Below are 27,393 nucleotides of genomic sequence, written 5' to 3' on the forward strand. Positions count from 1 at the left end.
GACGACTTGTTGGCCAAAAGTGACGCTGAATAAAAAATGAACGCCGCCGACCGCCGCCTCCCTCTGCTTTTTGGCCAGGAAGTGCGACCAAAGCGGCCGGATATTACAATACAAAACGAAAGAGTCAGCCACAAGGAGAGAGAGAAAAAAAGGAAAAAGAAGATGGAAAATAATAAAAAGGAATCAAATTAATGCAAACAGTTGAGTGAAAACTATGAGCTATGTCGGCCGGAAGGGGGGGCGATGGAAGTTTGAGGGCGTGTCTTGGCCCGACCCCAGTCAAGCGACAACTTTCTGGCACATTGTTTGCATTATATTTGAATATTATTAACAGAAAAAAAAGAAAACGAAAACGAAAAAGAAAAAGAAAATAAAAAGCAAAGCCAAGTGGCTGCTGGAAATCCACAGAGAGATAGCGAAGATGGACATACCCTAGAAGCTTCGCCAGGCATCTGAGGAATGTCCTTTAATCCAAGGAATTTGCTTTACTTTGCTTTGCTGATTGTTGATTGCTGATTTACCATTGGAAGGAAAAGATGCCATCGAGAAATCAGATCGCCATTGCATATTCCAAAGTGCAGGAAAAAGATGACAACAATGCAGCCACTTTTAGTCCTCAAATCTGAACTCTGGCCTCTAGAATCTGCCGCTGCCTCTGCCTCTGCCTCTGACTCTTTGTGAGCTCTGCCCCATTGCCCAGTTGACAAATGCTATTGTGCCCCGTACCCCGTGCCCCGTGCCCCTTGCTGCTTGCCCTGTTAGAGTATACATAATGGATGCCTTCATTTCCGCTTCCGAATGTTGCTCCATGGCCTGACTTTCATCGTCCGCAAGTACAAGTACAAGTACAAGTACCAGTACGAGCGAGTGTACATGGAGAAAAGGGCATTATTAAGTCATGATTTTGCTACTCAAGATGTAAGCGCAGTGATCATGATGTGTCTCGGATTTATTTCGAAAGCCCAGATGAATATTAGGTTTTTTTTTTAGCTGTCCTCAGGGGGAGCTCAAAGGATATCAAGTTTAGTAGGTTGTTATTTAAATCTTAGAACGCCTTAAGAAACTCTGCAAAGTAGGTTTCCTTAAGGGAGTTCTCTGTATTGAAAGCAAAATTCGTAGATCCTGATTTTTTATGCTTGATTAAAATCAGTTTTTTGAAAAATGAAACAAATGGGCCAAATATGGAATGTGATATCGGTGTTATCGGTTTTAAATTTACATTGCAACTGCATTCACAGCTAAGAATCTTAATTTCTGTCAATTTTTCTCAAAGAAAGATGATGTTACCCCTTAACGAAAAAGCCAAACTGGGCTTATCCCGATTTTCCTCTCACAACGATAGCATTTTTCTCATAACTCCGCAAATAGTGGTCGGCCCATCGTTGAGTTTGTAATTAAATTTCCCAGAAAATTGCATTCGCTAAAAAGATGATGTTACCCCTTATCGAAAATGTGATTTTCAGATTTGCTCCCTCAAATGGTACTATCTTCCCCATAACTCAGGCAATAATAGTCCAAACATGGAATGGCATACCTCATTGAGTTTGTAATTAAATTTCCTACATAACTGCATTCCCACCTAAAAATGACAAATTTTTGCAATTTTTCGCTAAAAAACATGATGAACCCCTTATGAAAAATTTGAATTTTGGCTTCCTTAAACTCGACACTGTTTTGCTTATAACTTGGTCAATAATGATCCAAATAGGGAATGTAATACCTCGTTGAGCTTGTTTTCTTATTCTTATCAAAACTGTATTCACAGTTTGAAATATTAAATTTGGTTCATTTTTTGAAAATTTGGATGATGGACATAAACCCGTTAAAAAAGATCACTTCTTTTGTCAGAACTCATAATCCTGATTTTTGCCCCAAAAACATTCAGAATGCTTCCCACAACAAAGTCAAAAATTGTCAGAGTATAGAATGTCATATATCGATAAACTCGTAATTTAAATTCCAACAAAACTGCATTCACAGTTTAAAATGTGAAATTTTAACCATTTTTCAAAAGAAATGATGATGTTACCCCTTATCGAAAATGCGAATTTTGGTTTCTCCAAGCTCGATAGTACTTTGCTCATAACTTGGCTAATAATGGTCCAAATATGGAATGTAATACCTCGTAGGGCTCGTAATTTGATTGCCATGATTCCCAATTGGCTTGCATTCAAATCTGGGAAACTTCATTTTTGGCCCATTTTTGAAAATTTTGATGATGGTACCCCTTATCGAAAATGCGAAATTTTGGCCAAAATTTAATTTCACAAAATCGTAAAACGAGTGATAGGGGTGGTTAGTATTGGTCGTTAGCAGCACAAAACAGTCGTTCTTTTGGCTGTGAGTTTTGTTTTGACCCAGCAGCTAGAGCTAAAAAGCCGCAAAATTGCAAAAAATTGATTTTTTCGAAATCAACCCAAAAGGAGGGATTGGGCTCGCAAGGTTAGGTTTTTAGGATAGTTTGTAGCCAAGTTACGATGGAAAAACTATGATCGAATTTATACAAAAGTTTCAGTTTGATGAAAGGTAACATCGAAGAGTGCGAATCTTTTAAAGTTTTTTATATGGGAATCTATTTTTTGAATTGCTCTAAAAAACTCTCAATTTCAAAAAAATCTTCATTAAAAAAAGCCCATCAAAAGTTGACCTAATTTTAGTAACCTCTTTGCCGAACTCTACCCTCTTTTTTCAACGTGTACTCTGGCGCATGAGGCATGAGAGAGGGCAATCAAAGCGCCAGTCATGCCGCCGCTGACCAGTTTTGGTTTTTGGCCAGTTCATTTTCGCTGGCCACTTGAGCAGCTTCAAAGCCATGAGTTGCTAGTTGCCTGATGCCACATGCGGCGGCCGACGCTGCTGCTGCTCGGCTAGCTTGGCTGTTTAATAAAAATGAAAAAAGGAAAAAAAAAAAAATATATCAGAGTCTAACATATACACTCGCATGCGATACTTGTCGGCTGTGATGAGGATGCTCGGATGCTCGGACTTTGGGACGGACTGCAGGGGACTGTAGGATGGCAACAGCTGCGGCTGCCATAGTTGAAAGCACTTAATTATGTGCGAACATTTTGTGTAGCATACTTCAAGGCCATTGGCCGAGACATGGACATGGACATGGGCATGGGCATGGACATGGAGTATAGCCCTTCACAGTCGAGTCATTTATAATCGCCTGTGCTTATGGCCTGCCATGCCTACCCCAAACCCCGCCATATACCATCAAATTGTGGCAAGGTCAGACATTCTCCTCTGAGCCACCCCGCTCAGTCAATGTAAATCAAAGACACTTTCTTTTTTGGTCACTTTATCAGTCAACAGAAATCTGATTGGTTTTTTTTTTATATTGCGAGCGGAAAGGACAAAGAGGACCTCGACGCTATGTCAATGAAGCAATTTCTGGGCACACTGCGGCTATCAGGCAATTATTCCAGTTTTCTGACTTGCGGCCTGGCGTGGTTGGAATGTCGAAAATGTAAATGGAACCTCAGTCAGTGGTGGTGGTGGTGGTGGTGGTGGGGCATGGAAAAAAGTTGGTAAATCACATTCAGACAGTTGAAAATTCACATCAATCTAAAGTTGCACATCGTGTGGCTGAGGGGGTTATAGGGTAGCGAGAATATGTTACGGGAGTGAGTTATATATAGGGAATGATGATCGATCTGGAGATCCCTATAGGTTTGGTAATATTACGCTGAAAAGTATGCTACATAAAAACTAACTTTGATGTTAACTAATTTTGTGAATATTTCCAAGTCATTTGCTACTTTCGAACTTCCCTTCTGTATAGTTATTATCAGAACTTACTATCTATATAGCAACCTATCAATCTAACTTCTATTTCAAGTGCGATTTTCTAATGAACCCATCGCTCATGGCTGGCACCTTTCAATTTATTAAGTCTGAAGGTCTTCTCCCTTCGCGTCCACCACCCTCTTTCCAAAGCAGCAAAACAGGGCTTCTCCGAATTGGAGGAGATTTGTTGACTTAATTTGTGACCTCCTCGCTTGGATCACCAGCTTATCCTGTTGCTGCTCTGGCTTTTGGCTTCCCTCCCCCTCCGCCCCAAAAAGAAAAAAACTCCCGGGAGAGTAGTACCCCTGATCCCACACACCCAACCGAATCCAATCCATGGAAAAGCTCTTACCCGCCTCGAAACTCCTCGAAAGTGAATCGCTGTCGCGCACATCCCGAAAATTGTGAAGTGCTCACTCTCACTCTCGCACTCCTCCTCTGCTCCTCTTGGCCATAGTCAACGCTGTTTATAAACATTTTTATTTGCACATTTGTTTTATGGGGCATTTGCTTTGCTTTCCGGATGATGCACTTGCTCTGTCCGCCGCCGCCATCCATCCATCCCCCTGCATCTCCTCCATAACACCGCCATCCCCTTATATTCCCTCACTTGCAGTTTTGGGATTCGCTTTTGCTTGTTCGCTTGTTGATGTTGCAATAGCCAAAAAAAAAGGAAAGTGGGGAAAACGATGGTGTTGCTATGGTGGAGATACCTCGGGTTCTTGTTGTGGAGATTATAAGGATTAAGTCCTGAAAGTCCTTTTAGGTATTATCCATGATCTTTACTTTTCCCCTTCCTCTTGCCTTTCAAACTTGAAACTTTCTTCTGAGAATCTTTGATTTGGCCTTCTTTAACCAAAACTTCCTTTAAAATAATATACCCTTTAGACTTTCCACAACACTGGGTATATAATGTGGGTGGGTGAGCGATGGCCAAAAACAAGCTGTGCATAAAAGCAAATGGCAAAGGGCGTGGCAGTGTGGCAGTATAGCAGTGCCATGCCGATGATTGTCGGGAGTGCTTTATTCGATTTTGGACCCCGGCAATGGGTTCCGTTCCGTCTGTTCCGTCCGTTGCGATCCTTTCCTTTCCGTTGTTTTGCTTTAATTTGCAATGGCGTGGTAAATCGTTCATCATAAATGTCAAGAGATTTTCAGCGCGGATTACGATGCTATGGGATATATACTATATATAGATATATATAGTATACTATATATGATGGTGCTGCAATATGGATGTGGGGTGGCAGTGGTGTTGGTGGTGATGGTGCAGTGGGGCATTAAGTGCATTTAGTCGAGTAAAAATTCCATAACAATATGACAAGAGGAATGGAATCTTTGTGAACTTTGAAGCTGAGTATCGTCAAGATGATTATGGGGATAGTGGGGGTAGGGGGTGGTTGGGTAGACCTTTAACCTTTTTACTTGTTGCTCGTTGTGTTGTGTAGTCTCTGGGGGAAGGAGGGGGATAGGGATGGAGATGGGGATTAGGGAATGTCATGTCCTGCAAACATCCCGCCTCGACGTCATAGTTCAATTTTAAGCATCACAGACAGCTGAAGCATTTTTGCTTGGCATTCTTTTTGGTTGTTGTTTGGTTGTTGATGTTGACCATGGCATGTTTGACAATTTCCACTTTCCGCTGTGGCTCCCAACCGGCTCTGACAGCTCTCTCTCTCTCTCTCTCTCTGTCTCACCCTCTTTCTTTCTTTCTTTCTTTCTCTCTGGCTGGTTGTTTCTGTTTCTGTTTCTGTTTCTGCTTTCCCTCGATCTGTTGTCACCCTAAACATGCTTTAAACAATCAAAACAAACGGCTGGCAGGGAGTACCAACATCACAAACTGACACAACATTCACCAACACACACACACACACACACACACACACATGCAGACACAGTTTCTTTCTGCGTTGTCAGTTTTAATAAATCGTCATGTGTGTGTGCGGGTGTGTGTGTAGGAGGATGTGCATGTATCACAGTGAAAAAACACACAAAAAATGCAAAACAAACTCCTCTTGACCATCAACAAAATGGGGCAAGCGAAGCTTAACAAAAGATACTCGGATGGATGGATAGATGGATGGATGGATGGATGGCGAAATGCATTGAAAAAGCGATGGAAAGATGGTTTTAGCAAGGGTTTTCCCCTCCCCCGATAGTTGTCATTGGAAAGTAGGAAATGCGTTGAGAATATGTCAATGGGAGGGAGGGAAGGGTTTAGGGAAAGGATATTAAATGATGTTGAAAGAATTTGAAGGAACATTTTTGTCCTTAATTAATGTGAAATATGTTGAATGTTTTTCACAGCTCGAAAGGTTAAAACTTCTCTCAAAAAAACCTTAAAATAGATTTTCTTTTAACCCTATAAAGCCTAATTTCCAACCACATAAGAACACGGAACCGGAAGTGGTTAGGCAGCAAATGGTAAAGGAAATTGGAAGATATTTATGTGGCAACTTTAAAAAAGAACATTGGCCTCCTCCTCCCACACGCAACTTAACCCCCTTCGATTACCACACTTTTTTTTCTTTCTGTTTTTTCCACATTGGATTCCGTGCGTGATATTTGCGGCCTTTGGCGGCTTTGGCGTTTCTGTTTCCGTTTCGGTTTCTGTTTCTTGGGCCTCGTCGTCTCGTGGCCTTTTGCTGTAATTCAACTAATAAAATATTTACGATTTCGCCCCGCTGCCAGGGACAGGGACCTGGAACGACCCCTAAGAAAAGCGTGTGGTGGTAGCAGTAGTGTTAAGAAAAAAGGGCCATACCAGATGGGTGGTGGTGTGTGGGGTTAACGAAGATGAAGCCAAAGTTAAACAATCGACGCATTCGTGTTTATTTTTACTTTCAATTTTCTCGGTTTTCCCCATTTCTGTTTATTCATTTTTATACAAATAACACTCTAGACTATTGGGTATTACCACCTAGCTGTGGGAAAGCTTTGGGGGGGTTGGAAATTAATTCTTTTGATTTTGAAAGGGAAATCTTGTATGCAATTTGTAGATTTTGTGGTGGGAAAGTTTTCTGTTGTTGTTTGAAAATAAGTTGGAAAATTTTGAAATTTGTATGAAATTCCTAAGGAAACTAAAGAAGAAAAGTATCCTTAACTTTTCTTTGATTATCCTTCAAGGATTCCTGTAAATTTTTCCCTCACTTTCCCATCTTAAATACTAGTTGACAAATCTAATTTGAAATTAACTTAATGATGACGCTTGGCAAGGGTATAGAGGAGCCTTCGTTAGCCTTCATCTTTTCACTGTTTGCCCGCTGCCGTTTAATAATTATCAACGCATTAGTGGGCGTCTCTCTCTCTCTCTCTCTCTCTCGCTCTGCTTTCCTTGCTTTCATCTACCTTTCTTCATCTACTTTCTACTTGCTCGCCATCAGCGCTTTCTCCACTCCTTTTGGCACATTCTGTGGGGCCAGGTTGGCAGCCTCAGGAAATGCTCTTGCCGCTTAATTATTCACGTTTTGGCTTGTAATTTCCCGAATGAAAAGGGGATTGGTTGGAGAGAGAGAGAGGGGGTGTGGGTGCTTAAATGAGGGGGTGGTGGTGCGGCCTGACACTTGTTGGCCGCCGCCAGTGTGGTTAGACGGCGATTAAAGAAGGAAGCTGCTGCCGCCTGCTGGAGGCCAGAGCACGCCGCCGCCGCCGCCAGCATATTTAATTAAATTCTAAACTCAGCACAAAATGCAGTCGAGATGGAAAGAGTGGGAAAGAAGGATAGAAAGAGATAGAGAGAAAGAGAAGAACAAAAAAAAAGTAGAAGAAAATTATAGAGACAAAGGGGGGCAAAGGCGGCAAACACAATCAGTGGGAACTTGGCAAAGGGCAAATACGAAGAGAAGTTTTTCTTCTTCTGCTGTATGTGTGTGTGTCTGTGTGTGTATTCTATTTGCATATGTATATGTGCATGTATCTGTGTGTGAGGTTTTTTTCTTTACCTTTTCGCCATTTCCTCCATTTTGACTTTGTCCTTAAAAGCGCCTAGAATTATGCAGCGAAATATTCAACAAACATTTTCACTTCATTTCGCCACGACGTCGGCCATCGTTAGCAGCTGCTCCCTGCCACGCCCCCTAACTGTCCACCAACGCCTCCGCGTCCGCCCATTGTGCGCTGCAACTGATTTTAATTACATTTAATGCGAGACACTTTTCTTTCTTTCTTTCTATTCTTCTTTTTATTTTTTACATTTTCATATACCCATCCCCCCCCCACTAACTACACTCCCCCAGGCAGGCAGGCAGAGACAGAGCCGCCACCTGCTGACTACAAATTTTTATTAATGTTAAACGCTAGTTATGCCTCTGCCACGCCCCCGTTGGACTTCTTTTCTTATGTTTTTCCCTTTGCATATTCATGACAGGCGGGGGGCGGATGGGTCCATGTTTGTTTGCTCATCAGCCGAAGAGACCAACTGTCAGGGTGAAAGAATGAAGGAGAGGAGGGGGGAGTTAGCAGAGAGGAGACAGAAACAAGTGTAACCTGGCAGAATGGCGTGGGGTAATTGCTAAGTAAAGTTTAACAGAAAGTTGTAAACACAGAGAGCAGTGGCGGCGGCGGGAAGCAGTGGAAACTTTGCAGTTAGTTGATTCCCCCGAAAGTATGCAACATTGATTGAAACAATTAAAGTAATCCCTAATCGACAGAGAGGACTGGTTTATTCTTTGGCAGGTAGCTAAAGCGTAGTTTGTGTGGTGCCAGTGCAGGTATCTACACTAGGAGAAATATTTCTAAAAAATATTTATTTAAGTTAAATTAAAGAAATTGAAGAATAATTGAAGTTTTACAAGGCAAATGCAAGGCTAAAAAACGCTGAAAAACGCTTAAGAAGTCTTTATTTAACTTAACTTTCCTTCTTTTTACTAGAAGAACATGAAATTTCTCTATCTGCTGCAAGCTCGATGCATTCAATTTGCTTTCACTCTGCGGTGACCGTTCATTACATTGATTCCCAGCACAGATTCCAGCCCAGCCCCCCCCTTTCGAGCCTTATTTTTGTGCTTTTTGCGCCATTTAATGGCATTTGTAGCTGCCTGCCGCCTGCCGCCTGCCTGTTTTTGCAAATTATTGCCACCAATTCAGACATACACACACACTCACTCACTTACTCACTCACACACAAACAAGTTGCTGGGGAATTTAATGCAAAATAATGATGCGCCGACCGATGCTCATCCAATGTTGGGCCAATTTTCAATTTGATTTGCATGTTCGGCGGCGGCACCAGCAACGGCCAATGGGAGAAATCCATTGGGGAAAACGACATTGGGATTCGGAATCAGAATCAGAATGAGAATGAGAATCTGAATCAGAGCAACATATATAGACCAGCCGATGATTATTCGCAGTCATTACGACGACCAGGCCATGGCTTTTCGTTAGCGTTTATTTATTATAAGTTTGCCTTGCTGCTGACTTAACTGATGGTGACCGTTTAATGGTGTTGTTGTGAAGGATGAACTAGTAGGAAGGATATTTAGTGGTTTTAAGTAGGGAAGAAGGATACAGAAAATGCGCAGCAGGATAATGAAACTAAGAGTAACTTTCGATTAAATTAACCCTGAACTGGCTTTCAAAGGAGGTTTGCCTTGCCATTTTAAAGGAATTTTATCGAATTCACTTTAAATTAAGTTGTCGAATGGAGAGTTTCAAGTAAGAAGGTGCAGAAAGGTGTTACTAAAGTCGGAACTGAGCCTGCACTGTGTAGCAAAAAGAGGTTTAATAAGGGTTTAAGGAAATCTATAAGGTTCGAAGTCCTGAAATCTATTAAAACTTTTGGAATTTTAAGAACTTTGTAAAGGAAGTTTGAGCTTAAACTGGAAAATCTATGTTAGTTTTTTGGCCCCAAAAAGGTCTCCTCTAAGATTACCTTCGGATATTCGATTACATTCTCGAATTTAGGAAGCATTTTTCCCAGAAGTCGATTAATTATTTGTGATACTCAAGCGAGGCGGGGGTTCGATCGATTAACTTTTAAGGCAAACAAAAGGCAATGCAACGCTCCATTGGCAGAGGAGTACAAAGGGTGCAACGGGTAACTGTGTGTTGCAGTTGCGTGTGGCGACAGGCCACGCCCTGGTACCCTTACCCCTAGCCGCCCCTCCTGTTGAACACCCAACACCACCGCAGCAGCAGCAGCTCACTCCCCCCGGTGGCGTGTGCGTGATTGGAAATGAGTTCGAATTAAATCGCGGGCGGCAATTAAATGAAATGAAATTTCCTTCTCAAAAGCCGCGCCGCTCGCCCACAAAAGTGTGCTGAACAGTTTAAACTGAAACACACGCAATGCTCACACAGACACAGACACACACGCACACCACACAAGCACAGGGAGATAAACTGAAATCAATGACAAAAAAATACAGCGCTATCTCTGGCCAGGGGTGTGCGTGCGTGTCAGTAAAAGGGTGCGAGTGTGTGTGAGTGTGTGTGCAGCGAAACGAAGACTCGAAAAAAAAGCAGGAAAGGGAGCCAAGCGAGAAGGATTCGAATGAACAAGGAGCAAGCACTGGCAGAAATATTGGGTTGCTGCCTTTAGAAATTTGGCAGGGTAAGCTGTTAGGAGGAAGCTGGATCGCTCTATATCCTTTTGGATGCACTTTTGAGAGATTTTTCAGGCTCTAAAGGTTGAGGTTGCACCTTCTTTATGGAAAGAGTTTTCCCCTTCTTGCCGTTTGTTTTTCTTCAGTGTTTAAGGTGTATGGGGATGGACTGCTGTGCTGGTGCTGGGCTTGGCTTGAAGCCACCATCGATTGCTCTTGTTTTCTGCTGCCCTGCCACAGACACTGTGCCACAGCCACTGTGCCACAGCCACTGCTACTGCTGTGGTGTTGCTGTAGTTATTGGTATCTGGTTGCCGTGTTAATCTGCTTCCTTCCGCTATATTTGCGCGGCATATTTACGCGAGGCGGGAAGCGTTGCTGCCGCTGTCGGCGCAGCAGCTGCTGCTGATAAGTGCAGCAGCCGTGACAACGCGCAGTGCTGCTCGACAAACGTGCTGACAACAACAAAATCAACAAACAAGCGGGCAAAAGATACGGCAAGAAGAAGAGCCTCGTCCTTCTCAGCCCACTGTGTGTAAAGCCACCAAAAACACCCACCCACCTTCCATTTCAACTCCAGCGGGAAGGCCTTTTTAACCATGTGGTGTGCGAGTGTGTGTGTGTGTGTGTGTGTTGGGCGTCGAAAAGGGGCAACATGACGAGGAGTCAGTGAGCCAAGGACTACTGTTCGCTCGTCGCTTATCCTGCAAGTCAGACGGTGAGCTGTTTAATTAAACATTAGGCTGGCAGTAAGAGAGAGAGAGAAAGAGAGAGAGAAAGAGGTTGCAGGTTGATTGCCGCCAACGTACAATGCGGCGTATGAGCAATGTGCGAATGCCAGTTGTAGTTGCGGTTATGGCAGGCATTTTATTCCGGAATTGAATCTGCCAGCGGATAACAACTGATTAAGTTTACACCCAGGATGGGTTTCTGTATATGAGAAGTGACAGGGGAATGTTGCGATGGCCTTCTAATGGGTTAGAAGTTGGTCGGAACAAGAATTGTATGCTAAAAGTAAACATGTTAAGTTTACAGTTCTAGAGGTTATAGATTGACTTATCAGATGGTAGATTTCGAAGTCTGAAAGCCGTAAGCTGTTTCTGTGATAGCTTTGCCAAGGTTTCCAATGAAAGTTGATCCAAAATTGCACTTTCTTTACCCATAACTAATGGTGATCATTAAAATTTCTTAGCTTTATCCTTGAAGCTGAGAGTTACTGATAGCTTATCCAGTCCCCCAAGATTGGCTTCTCTCTCTTAAAATGAAATTTAAAAATAAGCAAATTACCAATTAGTGCCTGAAATCCCGTAAAACTTGATTCCTTTACTGGATTATAAGCCATGCGGGCCAAATGCCTGAGTAATGGGATATTTGGCCAAGAGAATTGGGAATCTCCTTTGCTTGTTATTCATTGGGGCAACTAAAACCGCTGCCGGCTAACCAAATTAGTCGCAGCTCATCAATTTCCGTCATTAACTTGAAGTGAGTGGGATCATGCTTGGGGTGGGATGGCTTGGTGGTGGTGGGGTAGGGTCATGGCCAAAAGCAGGTCTGGCATCTTGGTGACGGGGGTGTTAGGTGATATATAAGGGGGGGAGTTATTGTCAAGGCCATTGGTTGCTGCCTTTGCCTTTGGCATTATGACATGAGCACTTGTGACAATACGCCCAGTCACCGATACATCCTATACATATATATATATATCCATATCCATATCCATATCCATATCCATATATATATCGCTGCATTATTCATGCGTCGCTTTGGGTTTTGCGCTTTCCATTGTTGTTGCTCATTTGGGCCGCTTGTCTCGCACACTCTCATACATGAATGTATATACATAAATACTAAACACACACACACACACATACACACACACACACACACTCTGGCGTACATAGATGTGTGGTGTCTGCGCTTAATTACATTTCAAAGGTTATTATGTAATTAACCTCGGCCCTGCCTGCCTGTTCGCCTGCCTGCTGATGGAGCTGTCACATTTCATTCCCAAAACTTCAACATCTCGAGTTGCAGGCTTTTTCTTGTTCATTTTTTTTACTTTCCTTGGACGATCCTTGAGGAAATCCTTTACTGGAATTCATCTGCTCCTCGCTCGCTCGCTCGCTCTCTCGCTGACTTGGCTTACAATCAACTTATATTATAGACCTTAATTAATGTGTTCATGTTCTCGCTTTTCTTTCCTGTCTTTTGTTTTTGTTTTTGTTCCTTATGTTATTTGGCGCCCTTCATTCTTGTTTTTTCATTTCCCTGGCACGCGTCAGAATTTGGGTTTTAAATATTTCCTAACATGAGCATCCACATCCTGCTTCGTCGTCTCCCGCTTTGACTCGGGAGCCCAGCTTAACGGAGTTTTCCAAGGCTTGCATCATTTTCCATCTTTGCTTTCTGTGTTTTTCATTTCTGCTTTTGGGTTTTTCTTGTTTTTCTCTCTGGCTTTTTTTTCTTTATTTGGATGCCGTAAAATTTTTCAAATGTTCTTCATATAAATGCGGCATATTTTGCCCCTTTTCTTCTGCCCATCTGCCTTGCCTGCCTCCCCCCCTGTCATACCAACAACACGTGGGCGTGGCACAAGCTAGTGTACAACAAAGGCCAGTCAAGGCCATCTAAAGCACAAATACATATAAACAAACACACAAACACACACACATGATGTGTGTGTGCTTAATGTTGGCGCAAAATTAAAATTGCGTTTTAATAGCAACAAGAACAACCAGCCAGGGGGGGGAGGAGGAGGGTCTGTCAGCAAAAAGCATATGTAATAAGGGTCTGGCAAGGGGGGGGGGAGGGGTGTGTGTGTGACTGCCATGAGGGTCTAAAGTCGGGATCTTCCTTGCTCGGCAGACCTGAGCTTAATGCCTTTGTATTTGGCCAAAACAAATATGTAATAAGCCGCCTGGGCAATAAAGGCTAGATTTACTTTCCAAGCCCAATCAAATAAGTTAAGGAACATGCATTTTCTGCTTCCTGAATTTTTAATATATATTTTTTATACAATTTTTTAAGGATTTTTGGTGGGTGAGTTAATTTAATGGATATGTGGTTAGGTAGAAGGAGATCTTATGAGAAGATTTTACTGAAATGCTGCCTTAAGTTATGAATTAGGAGACCAAGAAAAGGTGTTTATGAAACGAAAGAGTATCAAATATCAAGTTGAACTTATTAAGAAAACCTAAAAATCCCCTTTTTAAGCAGCCTTTTAGCTAAGAGCATTCACAGTTCGCCTCTACTCTCACTCTACCCTTATCTATCGCAGTTAATTTGGTCACATTCTAGTTTCTGGGTCGACCGGCGTTTGCTATTAAATTAACAAAAATGTGTCTGGGCCAAAGGCAGCAGCACAGCAGCAGCAGCAGCAGCAGCAACAATAATAATAGTGGCAAAGTGCTAGTGCAGCTGTGGGTAGTAGGTAGTAGGTAGAAGGTAGAAGGTAGAAGTAGCAAAGCCAAAAGGCGACAAGGCCAAAATGAGTCGCATACTAATGCAAAACTGTTGTTTGTCTGGTTTCTAGGATGCTTCAGCTTCTTGCTGTTCTGCTCCTTACTGCTGCGCTCCATCCTTGCAACACTCGCTCTCCTCTACTCTCCACTCCTCTCCTCTCCTCTCTACCCCTTACTACCACTGCCAATGAACGCATTAGAAGCCAGCCAACAACAATAACAGCGTTAACTACTTAACAGGCACATGTAATACGCTCGCACCAAGAGTACCACTTACATTTTACATTTGCATTTCGGTGGGGTAGGATTTGTAGAGAGGCAGCGAGGGGGGGGTTAGTGCACAAGAGGGGGACATTAACCCCATGGCGAAGCTTTTGTTTATTTGTGACCTGTGGCCGGTCGACAATATGCGGTACTCGAAAGCCAAGTGACGACACGACAACCACACAAATCAGACTGCAAAGTGATTAAAGTTGTCCTCGCACACCGCACACAGGCTTGGCCCCAAAAAGTAGGCAATAATTTGTGCACAAACACTAGGACAGGAGGGGAGGAGGAGGATTTCCTTCTGCAGATAGAGCGAGCGCACTCATTACACTCGCACTCCTCTTCCTCGTAACTGTCGCATTTAGTTGGCTGACTTCGCTGGCAGTGCATTAAGCCAGAAGCAGAGTTAGAGGCAGAGGCAGAGGCAGAGCCCATATGCCACATGCCACATGCCATTTGGCAAATGACGCGTTTTAAAACGCGACTGCGACCATAAACACGCGCCAAACGTTTCGAAATGAGCAAAATGCGAGGAAAACAAAGTGGGCCAATGTGGCAATTGACTAGGAAAGAAGAGTGACTGATGAACGAGTTTTGCGCCAGTCAACGATGAGGGTGGGGGAGGGGAGGGAAAATATTGTCTCTCTGTTTATTGGTGACTGCAGAAAGTGATCTTGGGAGGGGGAAATTATCCCTATTTAGTTTAGTTTCTTTAAAGATAATTGGGTGGAGAATACAGATTTCCCCATCAACTATCTATCAATTAAAGCCCCGAAAATATTCAACTCGGAGCTCGCCTTTCTCGCCTTGCCTAATGACGTTGAAAGAAGGCGAAGTATTAAATATTGCAAGAACTTTTGGCCCCGTTATCATCCTTTGTTGTCTTTGGCGACCATAAATGTTTGAAGCTCTTGTGTTCGTTCTTGTCGTTCGTCGTTTGTCGTTTGCATGGACAACAACAAAGTCACAAAGCCTTCCAAAAACATATACTACTCCTGCATGGCATCAGCCAGGGCAGAGATCCTGTCCCAGGACTATGATAATGTTTTGCTGCTGCCGCCGCTGCGTACCTTCACTTTGAGTGTATTATTTGCAGCACATTTATAATGATATCAGCACATAAAAAGCGTGTTATTTGCCAACTTAAACATAAGCGTATCAGCCTGCAACCGAACGTATAGTAGAGAAGAGTCGACGTTGTCGTCGTCGTGTATTTTCCTCATTCCCATTCTCAGTGGTGGAGAGAGGAGAAAGACAGCTTATAAATATAGTACGTCGTCGTAGCACGGCGGCTTGCCTCTGTTGTTGTTTGTCAAACGTTGTTAGCAGCGCAGCAGTGGCAGCAGGCAAAGTCGACTGAATCTCCTAGAGATTTCCATTTTGCGGAGGAAAGGAGAAGCGAAGCAGCTCTCTCTACAAGCTCAAAACGAGACCACCACATCATCAGCTTCTCCAGAATCCCCTGCATCAGCTTCTCTGCATCTCTGCATCTCTGCATCAGCTTCTAGGTGGCAGCAACTGTGTGGCAACGTCAACAAGCGCCGGGGAAATATTCACATGCACACACGGATTTGCCTAAGCGTTGTCAAATGTGTGTCCATAAACTCACAGGGACACACTAACACACACACATTTAGCCAGGATCGCTCTGGGGACCTGCATACATATGCATTAATATATATCCCTGTACGTGTGTGAGTGTGTTGGGTGTGTGTTTTTGTAATGCGCTCCAAAAACTATCAAGAACAGCGATGGCGATGGCGAAAACGAAGCCCGCAAAAGGCAGGACAATAACAAGACCTGTTATACCCCCCTTTCGCCTCTTTTTCCACCTTCTCCCTTAAAAAAATAGAGGGAAGTGCGAATACAAAAAGGTCCTCTGCTGCAGGACAGGGAAATACCCTGAAATGGAAGTCGTTTTGAAGGCATTCTTAAGAAGATTTAGCTGGAAACTTGATTAGATATTATTCTTGTTTTAAGGAATTGTTTTGGTAATGCAATCTTTTGTTTATGAAAAGTATAAATCAGTGGGTTAAATCCTTAAATATAGTAACCTAACTATCAGGCATGTGAGTTGGTGAAGAGATAAAACCTTCTTTGGGGTGCTTTTTAAGATTAGGCCTAAGACATATTTACTTAGGACTGTTGAAAGTCATTTTGATGATTGTTTTTAAGCTAGATGTTGGAAAAACAAGGCTATAATCCTTCCCAAAACTTTACTCAAACCTATAAACTTTGATTTAAGTTTAAAAAACTACAACTTAAATCTTGTTTATTAAAAAGGTTTTTCTCCTCCGTCACCTAAAGCCACTCCATTACTACTGAATCCTTTCTTCTAACACATCTTTTATAGTTTTCATTTTGTACAAACACAAAAAAAAAGAAAGAAAATCCCAAGTTAATTTAAAGTAAATCTGCATTATGGCATTATGTGGCATTTTAAGCTGTCTTATCAAATATATTTTCGTAATAGCTCAGTTTGTGATAAAGCCCGTTCTGTGTCATCACTGCCGCGCGCTAAGCTGTCCGCTTTTTCTCTTCCTTTCGTTCTTGTCTTTTTTATTTTCCAGCTGCTGCTGCCCCTAGATTTTTCCTCTAACCCTTTCTTTGCTGATGCTTCTTCCTTTTTTTTTCTGCTTGCTTCTCTATGCGACGTAGCACACGGGGCGCATGAGTAATCTAGGCAGCTTGTGCTTTGCATTTCCGCTTCGTACCGTCCCGTCCCGCGCCGCCACGCTCTTTGCTGCTGCATCCTTTTTATTTACTTTTATTCCAGCAACCCATGATAATATTGTTTGTGTGTGTGTGTGTGTGTGTGTGTATTAGTGTGTGTGCTTGCTGGTTTATTTTTGGTATTTATTTTTGGCATTATTATTGCATATTTTGTGTCGCCCTCATCCTTCCTAACCGTGTTGTTTGCCCTGCCTCCCTCCTGCCCACTCTGCTCGTTTTCTTTTTCTCGCGCGCGCTTTACGTTAATGCGAAATTTATGCTTCATGCGCTTTTAGTTCTGCACACCCCGCCATCCCAGCCCCCTCGGGGAAAGCAACAGCGCCCTTGCTTACCCTGCTTTTAGATTTTTGGTATGCGAAAATATATTCGCCGGCATACACTCTGGGATAAAAATGGGAGCAGCGAGCGAGCGTTTCAGGTGTTTTCCGTGGGCGTGTGCGGGGGTCCTGCACTCTTTCAGCCTCCCCACATCTGCTGTCCGCATATTGATATTGACCGAAAAATATCATCAACACACGCGAAGAGGCAGTGGGGGTTGGGGGGGGTGTGGGGGAGGCAACTTGTTTATCCTGGAGAAGCAGCAAAGCAAGAGAAATGGATAAACAAATACATAAATAAAAAGTGCAGGCAGCAAGGGAATATATCTGTATATCAGTATATATATATATATATCTATATAGAGACCACATATAGGAATGATAAAGAAGAAATGCTGCTGCAGGAGGAGGGAAAGTAGCCAAGAAAGCTAATGATGGGGCGTATGAGTAATGCGGCAAGATGGGGCGTATGAGTAATGTGCTGCGACTGGGTAAATAGGTGGGTTGTTTGTGGTTGTTTTCCTTTACTATTGGGTATTTTGTTTTTTCTTTTTCTTTTGCATTTCGCAAGAAAAGCAATTCTAAATTAGTTTTGTAATTGCAAAGATTGCCAAGATGGAAAAAAGGAGGGGGAGAAATGCAACAACAACAACAAGAACAACAACAATAACAACGAGAAGAATAGCAGCAGCCTTGAGACACTTTCTCGTTTTGATCAAAGAGGATTTAGCAGGACAAAAGAAGCTGTGGAAAAGGAATGGCGGGGGGTTGGGGATATTGATGCTGCTGATATACTTTTTCCACCTTTCATCTCTCCTTGCACCTTTTCAATTCACTCTGGCCCCTTCATTATATTCCTTCCTTTCGCTTTCAAAAACTTCGATTGCATATCGGTTACGATATTCTCCTTTCATCTATGTAGAGTATGTATATGATATAGTATGGCTGGCCTATATGGTGTGGTATTATAACCACGCACCGCCAGTCTCCTTTCAGCGAGCACTTTCCGTGTGGCGGCGCTCGCTCTTTGGGCGTTGGGTCAACCCATTTCGCATCCCGCTTAATGGCCACCACTTGTCGTGTTTTATGCCGATTTCATTTTCATTTTCATTTTCATTTGACTCGCCACGTGCCAGGGCCAAGTGCATGCCTGGCTCCTCGGTGAACTTTTCATTCCACGAACCATACAAACGCACACTCATACACTCATACACTCACACACACACACATACAGAGGGAAATATGGTCACAAAAACACACACTCATGAGCAGCAGCATGAACCACTCTCACCTTCTCCACTCTTTGCCCACTTTCAAATAATCATAAAAGAACGACGCTGGAAATTTATTAAGAAACTTGGGCACTAAAAATAGTTGCCAACATGGCAGGGGGTGGTCTTCTGAAGGGTGGGTGGGTGATGCCCTTTGGTCGGGGAAGGTCGTCAGGGAAATATGCCGAAAAAAAACATGAAAGCTGATTTGATTTTTTAATGTAAATTAATATTTATTTTGATTTTGATTAGATGGTGAGTTTAAGGGGGGGAGATAATATCAATTTGATGTTAAAATTGCTTCTATTTTCGATATTTTTTAAGCTAAGAAAGATCGAAATATGTAGAAGATAAGCTTATGTATTAAACATAGAAAATGTGTAGAAATATATACCGAATTTTGTATGTTTTTTAGGGAGGATTTTCCGGCTTTTGTTAAGGAATTTCTAAGAGATGTTTCTTGTTTTTAAAGAATAAGTTTGCTCCTTTGTTAAATCCTCAAAAATATGAAAATTTTTAACATATAGAAGAGATATTTGAAAGGTTTTCATAGGTTTACTTAGCACAAATCGAAGAACGCAAACATTCCTAAGAACCTAAAAAGTATAAAAACTTTCAAAACATCTTCAAAATATGCCAAACTGGCAGAAACCAATAATAGAATGACCATTAGAGGTCTTAAAATTCAATTTCTTGGCCAGAAAAATCAATATTTTGCCTCTCTCTAAACTCCTTCTGTCGATTTAATGTGTCATGAAGAATTTAGCAAAGGAAATTTCTTGGTTTTCCCTTTTCTCATATTTTCTTTTTTTTGGTTGTGTGGTGAAATGTTTTTGGCCATTGCCCGCCCGCCTGCCCGGTGGCTAGGCACGTTCATTAACCCCCATCTTTATTTTTTTTTCTTTTGGATTTTTGGGTTGTGATCCCTCTGAGAAAAGTCCTTGTCCTCGCTAACTAACTGAGTCGCATTCTCGCCCTTCTACTTCTTTCTTTACTTTCCTAGCCATTGTCGTCCTGCAGGTTTAAGAGGGGTGGTGGTGGTGGGAGCGGGGAGAGGTCTGTTAGGGTAGGTACTACTTCCTTTTCCTATTTCCTATTTGGGTTCGGCTTCAGCGGCCTGTGAAATCCTTTTAATGGCATAAACGGGTTAAGCATTTTGGTGACGTAAATATGAGAAGCAATAACAACATCACCATTGGGTGTGTCCCCTAGACTCGGCTATCCTGTCTCTGTCCCTGTCCTGTCTCTGTCCCTGTCCCTGTCCAGTTTGTCCTGTTTGCCTGTCGGACATTGTCTGGTTCATCCCGGTTCTGTAAGCCGCCAGCTTCTGCCCTCCTCCTCCTCCCACTCTCCCTCTTGGCCAGAACTCGTTGAGCTTTAAAGCCTGAATTTCAGTTATGAGCAGAACGTGAGTCTCACATACAGCTGGATGAAGCTATACACATGTACATCCTCCTGCCCACACTTCTTCTTTATGTGTGAGTGTGTGTCTGCATGTGTGTGTGTGTGTGTGTGTGTGCATTGGGCATTTTTCAAAATGGCAAACAAAGCGCGCGTGACAGGAAAAAACGGCCAGCAAATCGTTCACTCAGCCTCAGAAAAACCCAAAATCCATTTCCCTCACTCGCACACACACACACACTGGTGCCTTCTTCCTTTTGTTTCACTGTGTGTGTGTGTTGGTATGGAAGTCTGCTTGTGTGTGTGTGTGTGTGTGTGGCAGACAGTTTGCCAAGCATTTGCTTAATTTAATTTTGCCTGCCTCATCGGCTGGCTGCTGTTGCCTCGTCCATTTTGAATGTTTCAGCCTCTCCTCTCTTCACTTTGTCGAGTGTGGGGTGATAGGGTAGGGAGGGGTGGAGAGGGGGTATTATAGCAGACTTTAAAACCCTTCTTCCTCAGAGATTTCTCTCAGTGCCGGCTTCAGTGGCTGTCTTGACTTGCAGTTTGTTTTCTTAAAATTTGCAATTAATCAACTTAACGTGTCCGAAACGGGATCGCTCTTTCAGCTCACTCTTTCAGCTCAGCTCATTCAGTTCCCTCCTTCAGCTCCCCTCATTCAGCGCTCAGCTTACGTTAAGCACACCAAAAGCCGGCAAAAACCCAAAGGCACTGAACACAATTTACTCACAGAAAATCAACAATAATGTTATAACAGTCTTGGCAAGAATTTAGGTTACTGGGATGTAGTTTGTTTTGAGATATTTTGATTTTTGTAAGGAATAATAACAAGTTAACTCCCCAAGCAATGGGTTACTGGAAAAGCAAGTTGAATATTGGAAAAGTTAACAGTTAAGTTCTGCTAATTAAAGCTCCACTCTCAGACTTAAGAAAAGGGATTTCTTTCAGTGCATCCAATAAATTCCTTGATGCATTTTCAGATGAACGAATCTGAGCTACATGCTGCTGCCAGTATGTGAGGTTCTATCGTTTATCTGGTATAATCGAAGGGGTTGGGGAGGGGAGGGGTGCAGAAAACCCCCTACCACTGTGTCAACCTCCTTTGAAATCCCAAACCATGCCATGCCATGAAAGTTGAAGGCCAAAGCCAGAGAAGGTGACAATTGTTCATTTGTTTGGTCCTTTGTTTATCGCCAAACAGTTGACAGCTCTGCTGCTGCTGCTGCTGCTGCTTTGTGGGGCAAAAAGCAAATGGAAGGGAAATTAAGTGGGGAAAAGGTAGAAGAAAGTGGAAAGGAGGATAGTGGTGGAAAGTAGAGAATAGAAAGGGAAAACCAGATGATGGCTGGCTTTCTTTTTGCAATTTCAATTGTTGGCAGGCGGCTGCTGCACTTGGATAAAAAATTAAGGTGGTTTGATAAAGAATTCGATGAACTAGTTTGGGAGTTATCGATAGAAGCACATAATTTATCGATTATTATTGCTTTATTACTGAAATGTCTTGTTTGTGGGGGAAACACCCCAAAAAGTATGCTATAAAATAGTGCCAGGAATAGTTCTCCCATCTAGCAGGTCATGGAAAGTACTTTGCTGCCTGTCATTTGTCAATAATTTTGAATTAAAAATCCCAAAACTAAAATCAAAAACTATATCTACTTGTATCAGGCATTGTTACCTTACTTTTCCCTTTGCACATTCTTCGAATATTACCTTCGTGTTCTTATTACTTTTTATTCGAGTTGTTCTTCGACTGCAATTCAGAGCATTCACAGGACCATGAGAGAGATACCAATTAAATTGAAATAAAACTCCCATCAACACTTCCGTGCATTTAGATTTCCAATTCCGTTGCCTTGGCTTTTGCTTTGGGGCAGTGCTGCTTCTGCTTCTGCTGCTGCAACAATTTTTGCCATTGCTGCTGCCTCATTGCCATTTGTGACTGGCGATTGAGTTCCGCTCCCCAGGATGCCAGGGCACTTTGGCACTGTGGTCAACACAATCAGGATGCAGTCATCGCCAGTTGGCACTCCATTGCTCACCTTCCTACCTACCACTCCTTCTCCTCCTCCTCCACACTTTCTCTTCACGTGGAAATTCTCTCGGAATTTTTAGCTTAAAACCATCCTTCGTGTGTTGTCCGTCCACCTCCTCCTTCTCGCTTCTCCTACAGCGCTGACATAACTCCAAATGCACTTGCTGACAGTCATTGAAAACACAAACTGTAGATTATGCCACTGCCAGGATTCTCTCTCTAGTCCACCTTCTTATATTTCCCTCCTGGCTGGCTAGCTTGCAACCAGGCAACCTTGCAACCTGCCATCCTGGCATCCCAGCATCCTAGCACTTGTTATAAATCACAAAAAACAAGTAAAAATAAAAGGAGAAGGAGGAGGAGAAAGGAGCAGGAGGAAGAACCCAAAATTATCTAACGAAATGTGCTGCTCGAGAGCATTGGAAAAACTCGAAGTCTAAAAATATGGCAGTCTAAAGGGGGCGTGGCATTGGCCAGGTAAGGCTACCACCTACCTCTCCACCTCAACTTTTGGCTTAAATGTGCAGCATTGCAGAAAATATTTCCAACCAAAATGCTGAGGCTGAGGCAGAGGCTGAGGCTGGTTTTTCCCCTTCTCTTCTCTTTTTCTCTGGTCAGTTTGGCAGTTGGTAATGCGGTCAGGATGTGTGTGTGTCCCCTTCACCACCCCCCACCCCCCCTCAATCTGTTTATAAACGTAACAATGACCGCATTCTTGTCTCTCTGTGTGTTTTTTACTGAGCTGCCCTCGAGGAAGGACCTTTTTTTAGCCGAACATCTCAGCAGAGGCGGGAAGGAGGAGCACCCATCCACACACCCATCTACCCGCGAGCCAGCATTTTCCACTTTCCACTTTCTCATTTTCCATTTTGGCCATTTCACTGGCCGCCGAAAGTGCAGCAGCAACAAAGTTAAAGTTTTCCTCTTTTTCTATTGACAACTGTGCGGCTTTTGTGCCAAAGGAAGAGGAGAGGGTAGGCGGTTGTATCCTTGCAACACATCCTTGCAATAGCAGAAAGCACACACCACACCCATATATATATACACACACCCAAACACCCAAACACCCAAACACCCACACACACACACACACACACATACAAATGAGCAGCTGGGAAAAATGCCGCTAGGTTTTTACGCGGCAAACGATGGCTGGGAAAAAAACATTCCACTGCGCCAAGCAAACAGCCACTGGCAATTGGCAGAAGCGCTCAATCGAGCCAAGTTGAACCAAAAAAAAAGAGATAGCAACGGGGAGTGAAAGGGAGAGAGAGAGAGAGTGAGAGGCTGAACTGAGCCCAGTTAAGAGGCGGCAGCGGGTTTGGCTTGAGGTCGCAGCGCCGCATTAAAACAAATAAAATCAAATAAACGTTTATTGCACTGAAATGTTTACGAGGCCAACAGCAACAGCAACAACAACAACAGCAACAACAACAACAACAACAACAAAAAGAACAACAACAGCAGCCAGTCAGCTATGACAGCGCTAAAGTAGTGAAAATCTTGCAATTTAATCAGCCAACTGCCCAGCCCAGTCCAGCCCAGCCCCTGCTTCAACAGCCAAATGATGGACAAATGACCAAATGGCAACTACATTGTAGGGTTAAGAGGGGTGGTGGGTGGTGGAGAATGAGTAAGAAAAGTAACCCAAAGTGCTTGTACCTCGGACTCTGACCTCTTTTTAATTGTATTTTTTCCGGTCATCTGACACTTTGTGAGCTCCTTTTAACGGATAAGGAAAAGGGAAACAACTTGATGGCAACTCTGGAAATTGATGAGTGACAAAAGTTGAGTTTGAAAAGATTTTTAAAAGATTTTCTTAAATTTATAAATATTTTTAAAAGAATTTCTTATAAAATTAACACTAAAAGTGGCAATCTTTTTGGTTTTCCCATCCAAACTACCCTTTGATGTTGAGGAAAGCTGAAAGATGAGAGTTTAATAATCGAAATAAAAGTTAGGTTAGCTTATGAAATTTTCCCAAAATGCCATCCAAGTAGGCTTTTCATTTCACCAAAAACCCATCCCAAGTAGGCACTGACTTTTTAGGAATTCCAGCTCAGACCTGATTCCCCTCGTAAGCCTCAGTTTATTCATTTCGCTCGAACTGAAAGCAACTAAAAATAATTTTGGCTGTAAAAGTACAAAAAAAAAAAGAAAAGGTTAACTTTTGGTAAAAGAAGAAAACATTTTCCCCAAGTGATTTTCATGATTCTTAACAGTGACCTCTCACGTTAGATTTTTGCAAAGGAAAACTCGTAGAATGGATGTGAATAAGTTAAAGAAAATCGAGAATGAGGTGCGCATCGGTGGCAAGGGGTCGATGCGTCGCAAGCATAAGCATGTTCAGAATTCGCCAGCGGTCGAGGAGAAGCGCTTCCAGATGGCTCTGGCCAAGCTGCCGTTGAATCAGCTGCCCGGGATCCATCAGATCATCTTCGAGATGAGAGATTCCAGTGAGATTGTTGTGCTGATGCCGAAGGTTCAGGGCTCGGTGACTAGCAGTGTCTATGTGATGACCGGCGATGTCTTTCGCAATCCGCCGACAAGCTCTTCGTTTCTGTCAAAGGAAAGGAAGAAGGAGCAGAAGAAGCAACAGCAAAAGCTGCAGCGCGAAATAGAGCGAGAGCGAGAGCGAGAGCGCCAGCAGCTGCAGCAGCAGCAGCAGCAGCAGCAAAAGTCTTGCCAAGAAATTAAGCAGCAGAAGCCGCTTGCAGCCAAAAAGCCGAAGAAGCCACGTCAACGCCTTCGCTATCGCAACAAGAAGGCCCAACAGATGTTGGCCATGGCCGAAGAGGCTGGCAAGGCGTTCGCCCTGAACCGTCAGGAAGAAGATCCCAAGGCTGGTGGGGATTCGTTGGAGGCTTCCCAGTACAATGGCGGTGATGATGATCGTGATATTAGCGCCTTGTTGGACAATCTCTTGGAGCTTGGATCATCGAGCAATCCGAACAATCTAGGAGGGGTATCGGGTGGTGGTTTCCTTTTGGGTCGTCTCCCAGTCGGTGATGATGCTGGCTCTTCGCTAGATTATGGCGAGACTGAATCGATCCAATCGGACAACACCAAAGTGCCATCGGATGATTCTGATTTCGATCAGACCATTGTCGGTGATAATGAATCTTTGGGCAGCTGGTGTGTTGATGGTGATGATGATGATGAATCTGAGAACAATCAAGGCAGCGGTGGTGGTGGCGGTGGCGGTGGCGGTGGCGTAGGTGGCGCTGTCAACCAAACCATTGACATTGATGAGTCGTACGCCCTGCCTCCCTTGGTGTCCATTTGGTACGAAACGGATGATTTTGTCTTTGAGGATGAAGAATGAAGAAGGAAGTCCTTGGTTCTTTCGTACACTTAAGAAAACAAGCTGCTGCTAGGAAAGAAGCTTCTTTACACTTTTAATACTTCCACTCTCTTCCAACCACAAAACATCAAAAAAGAAACAAAATTCATGATTCAAAATTTGACATTACACGCGACACTACACTGACTCTCAAATTTTGGCATGAATTTTGTATACAAATTTTTGCTTGCTGTTGTTGTCGTCCTAACGCCAAATTGTCAGCTTTCATGGAAAAAAGCAATAAAAACGAATACACTGAGAGAAATAAAGTGGTTTCTAGGGGAAATATTTCTGATTTTACTTTCTGGTATTTCTTACCACCTGCCCGCGCGCCTGCTTGGCTTTCACTTTCACTTTCCCTTGGCCCTGCTGCTTGTCCGCTCAAAATTTCTGAACGCATTAAACGAGAAAAATTCATACAAAATTCATTTAGCTGGCGTTTAAGGGGAAATGCCACGCCCCCATACTACTTATCAGAATGTCGGAACTACTAACGGTTAGTGGAGCCGAAAAGGTGGTGGAGGAGGGCGGGCGGTGGGAAACTAATCTGCGCCTCGAAAAATGTACGAAATTAATCTGCACATAAATTAAGCATTAAAATTTAATATATTTGTTTATGGGGCCTCAAAGTGCGGCAAGGCGGGGAGTGTGGAGAGAGGGGGCGTGCCGGATGCGGATGTGTTGTGGAATATCAGGAACATGGCATGTGTGTGTGTGTGTGTGGGTGTGTGTGTGTTCGTGTTCGTAGTGGTAATAAATAAATAGCAAAAAGGTAATAAAACAGATAGCAAAAAAGGAAAAAAGGAAAGGGAAAGCACAGCAGAAAAAGTGTTTGGCGGAAAAGGATGAGGAGAAGGAGGAGTAAGAGGAGGAGTAAGAGGATGGTAGACCATGTGCCCCATGTCGTGGGGATGTGGAATCTGCCAACTGGTCGCCCATTATCGTATTAGCACATGCCACCAGTGATTATTATGAGGTGTCCTCCTCCCTCCCTTCCCAGCTCCCCCCTCTTTTTAGCCTTTGTCTATGTATGCGTGTATAATTAATTTTGCACCCTCGCTTCTTCTATCCCACCACCACCCCATCTACCATCCCTATCGCTACAATTTGGCCTTTGCTTTAGCTACTGCTTTTCCTCTTCATGCTTTCGAGGAAACAATGGGTTTTGGGGGCGTTGTGAAAGCTGGGAAGACCACGGCTCGCACTCGGTTGGCCAAATTGGGAGGGAAATCGGAGCTTATGCCTCGCCAGCGATATGCTGTTGTTGCTGCTGTTGCTGCTGCTGCTGCTGCTCTTTCTGCTGTTGCACTTTAATTTGCCACAAGTTGGCCCATAATGCATATGCATTGGCAGTGCATAGAAGATAAATTGGCTGTGGCTAATGCTGATTAATCTGGACATGGCTTAGATTTTCTAGTTTTCCAGTTCTCAGTCCTAGAAAAGCTGACGTGTGACGTTTTCTTTGATGGATTTTTCACTAGGCCTACCTTGTTGTGGCTGTCAAATAGGTTAAGATGAAAAATTAATTCAAAATTTATTGAATTTTTATACCTGTTTTACACTGCAAGGTGTGAGGATGATAATTTAAGCTCAATTCTTGCATTTCTTTTGTAAAGAAAATCAACCAGAAATTACTTCACTTTGTGTGGGGAAAAATGTGTTGGAAAATGTTGGGAAAACATAACGGTATTATAGCAACAAGAAATCCAAAGCTAAAAGCCAGATAAAAGCCTCGAAAATGTCAAGGAAATGTTTGGCAGACATTTTTATTTGATATTTTTATGGGATATAAAATTTCGTTTCGTTTCGTGTCTCGAAGTGAGGCTTCTGCTGGTAGCTTAATGTTGGACCAAAAACTGACTTGATTCCCTCTCCGAAGAGCAGATCAAATGGTCAAAAGAAAGTCTAAGCTGCCGGTGGTGAGATACCATGCCAGCAAGTGGCTTACTTTGCATGGTCTAAAGTCTAAAGCTTAATAACGAGAAAGCAGCTGCTTTCCTTTTTGTGTCAGAATGGGGAGAAACATTGATGAACTGTGTGGAAATTCCCAGGAAATAGTTTCGCTTAACAAAGGTTGTCATTTCGATTTGATGACTATTGTCGAACATTATCAGCCATAATTCATAAAAGAAAGTTATGTGGGGTTGGGGATGATAGCCAGTGGCAGAGGGGAGGGAAAGGGGAAATGGAAGATGGATGAAGATAGATGAGAGCCCATAAGAACACATCTC

At 43.0% G+C, this 27,393-nt stretch overlaps 2 protein-coding genes across 4 annotated transcripts in view; both read left to right on the forward strand.

Moving 5' to 3' along the window:
• LOC108102991 (zwei Ig domain protein zig-8) overlaps positions 1 to 27,393 on the forward strand; it is a 158,022-nt gene that overhangs the window by 41,849 nt on the left and 88,780 nt on the right. The window lies entirely within an intron of this gene.
• Positions 23,916 to 25,431, forward strand: LOC108102894 (tol-Pal system protein TolA-like). Of its 2 annotated transcripts, none has more exons than XM_017208097.2 (2): positions 23,916 to 23,992; positions 24,058 to 25,431. In XM_017208097.2, the coding sequence occupies exon 2, from the start codon at positions 24,083 to 24,085 to the stop codon at positions 25,142 to 25,144; it is 1,062 nt and encodes a 353-aa protein (XP_017063586.1). In that variant the 5' UTR covers positions 23,916 to 23,992; positions 24,058 to 24,082; the 3' UTR covers positions 25,145 to 25,431. The 2 variants fall into 2 exon arrangements, with proteins under 2 accessions (XP_017063586.1, XP_017063588.1); XM_017208099.2 differs by having other exon boundaries at positions 23,948 to 23,992; positions 24,042 to 25,431.

Source organism: Drosophila eugracilis, unplaced genomic scaffold (assembly GCF_018153835.1).
Source record: "Drosophila eugracilis isolate 14026-0451.02 unplaced genomic scaffold, ASM1815383v1 contig_124, whole genome shotgun sequence".
NCBI lineage: Eukaryota > Metazoa > Arthropoda > Insecta > Diptera > Drosophilidae > Drosophila > Drosophila eugracilis.

What these genes read in the sequence shown, in the direction of transcription:
- LOC108102894 (XM_017208097.2), top strand. Translation starts at nt 24,083, where the DNA reads ATGGATGTGAATAAGTTAAAGAAAATCGAGAATGAGGTGCGCATCGGT.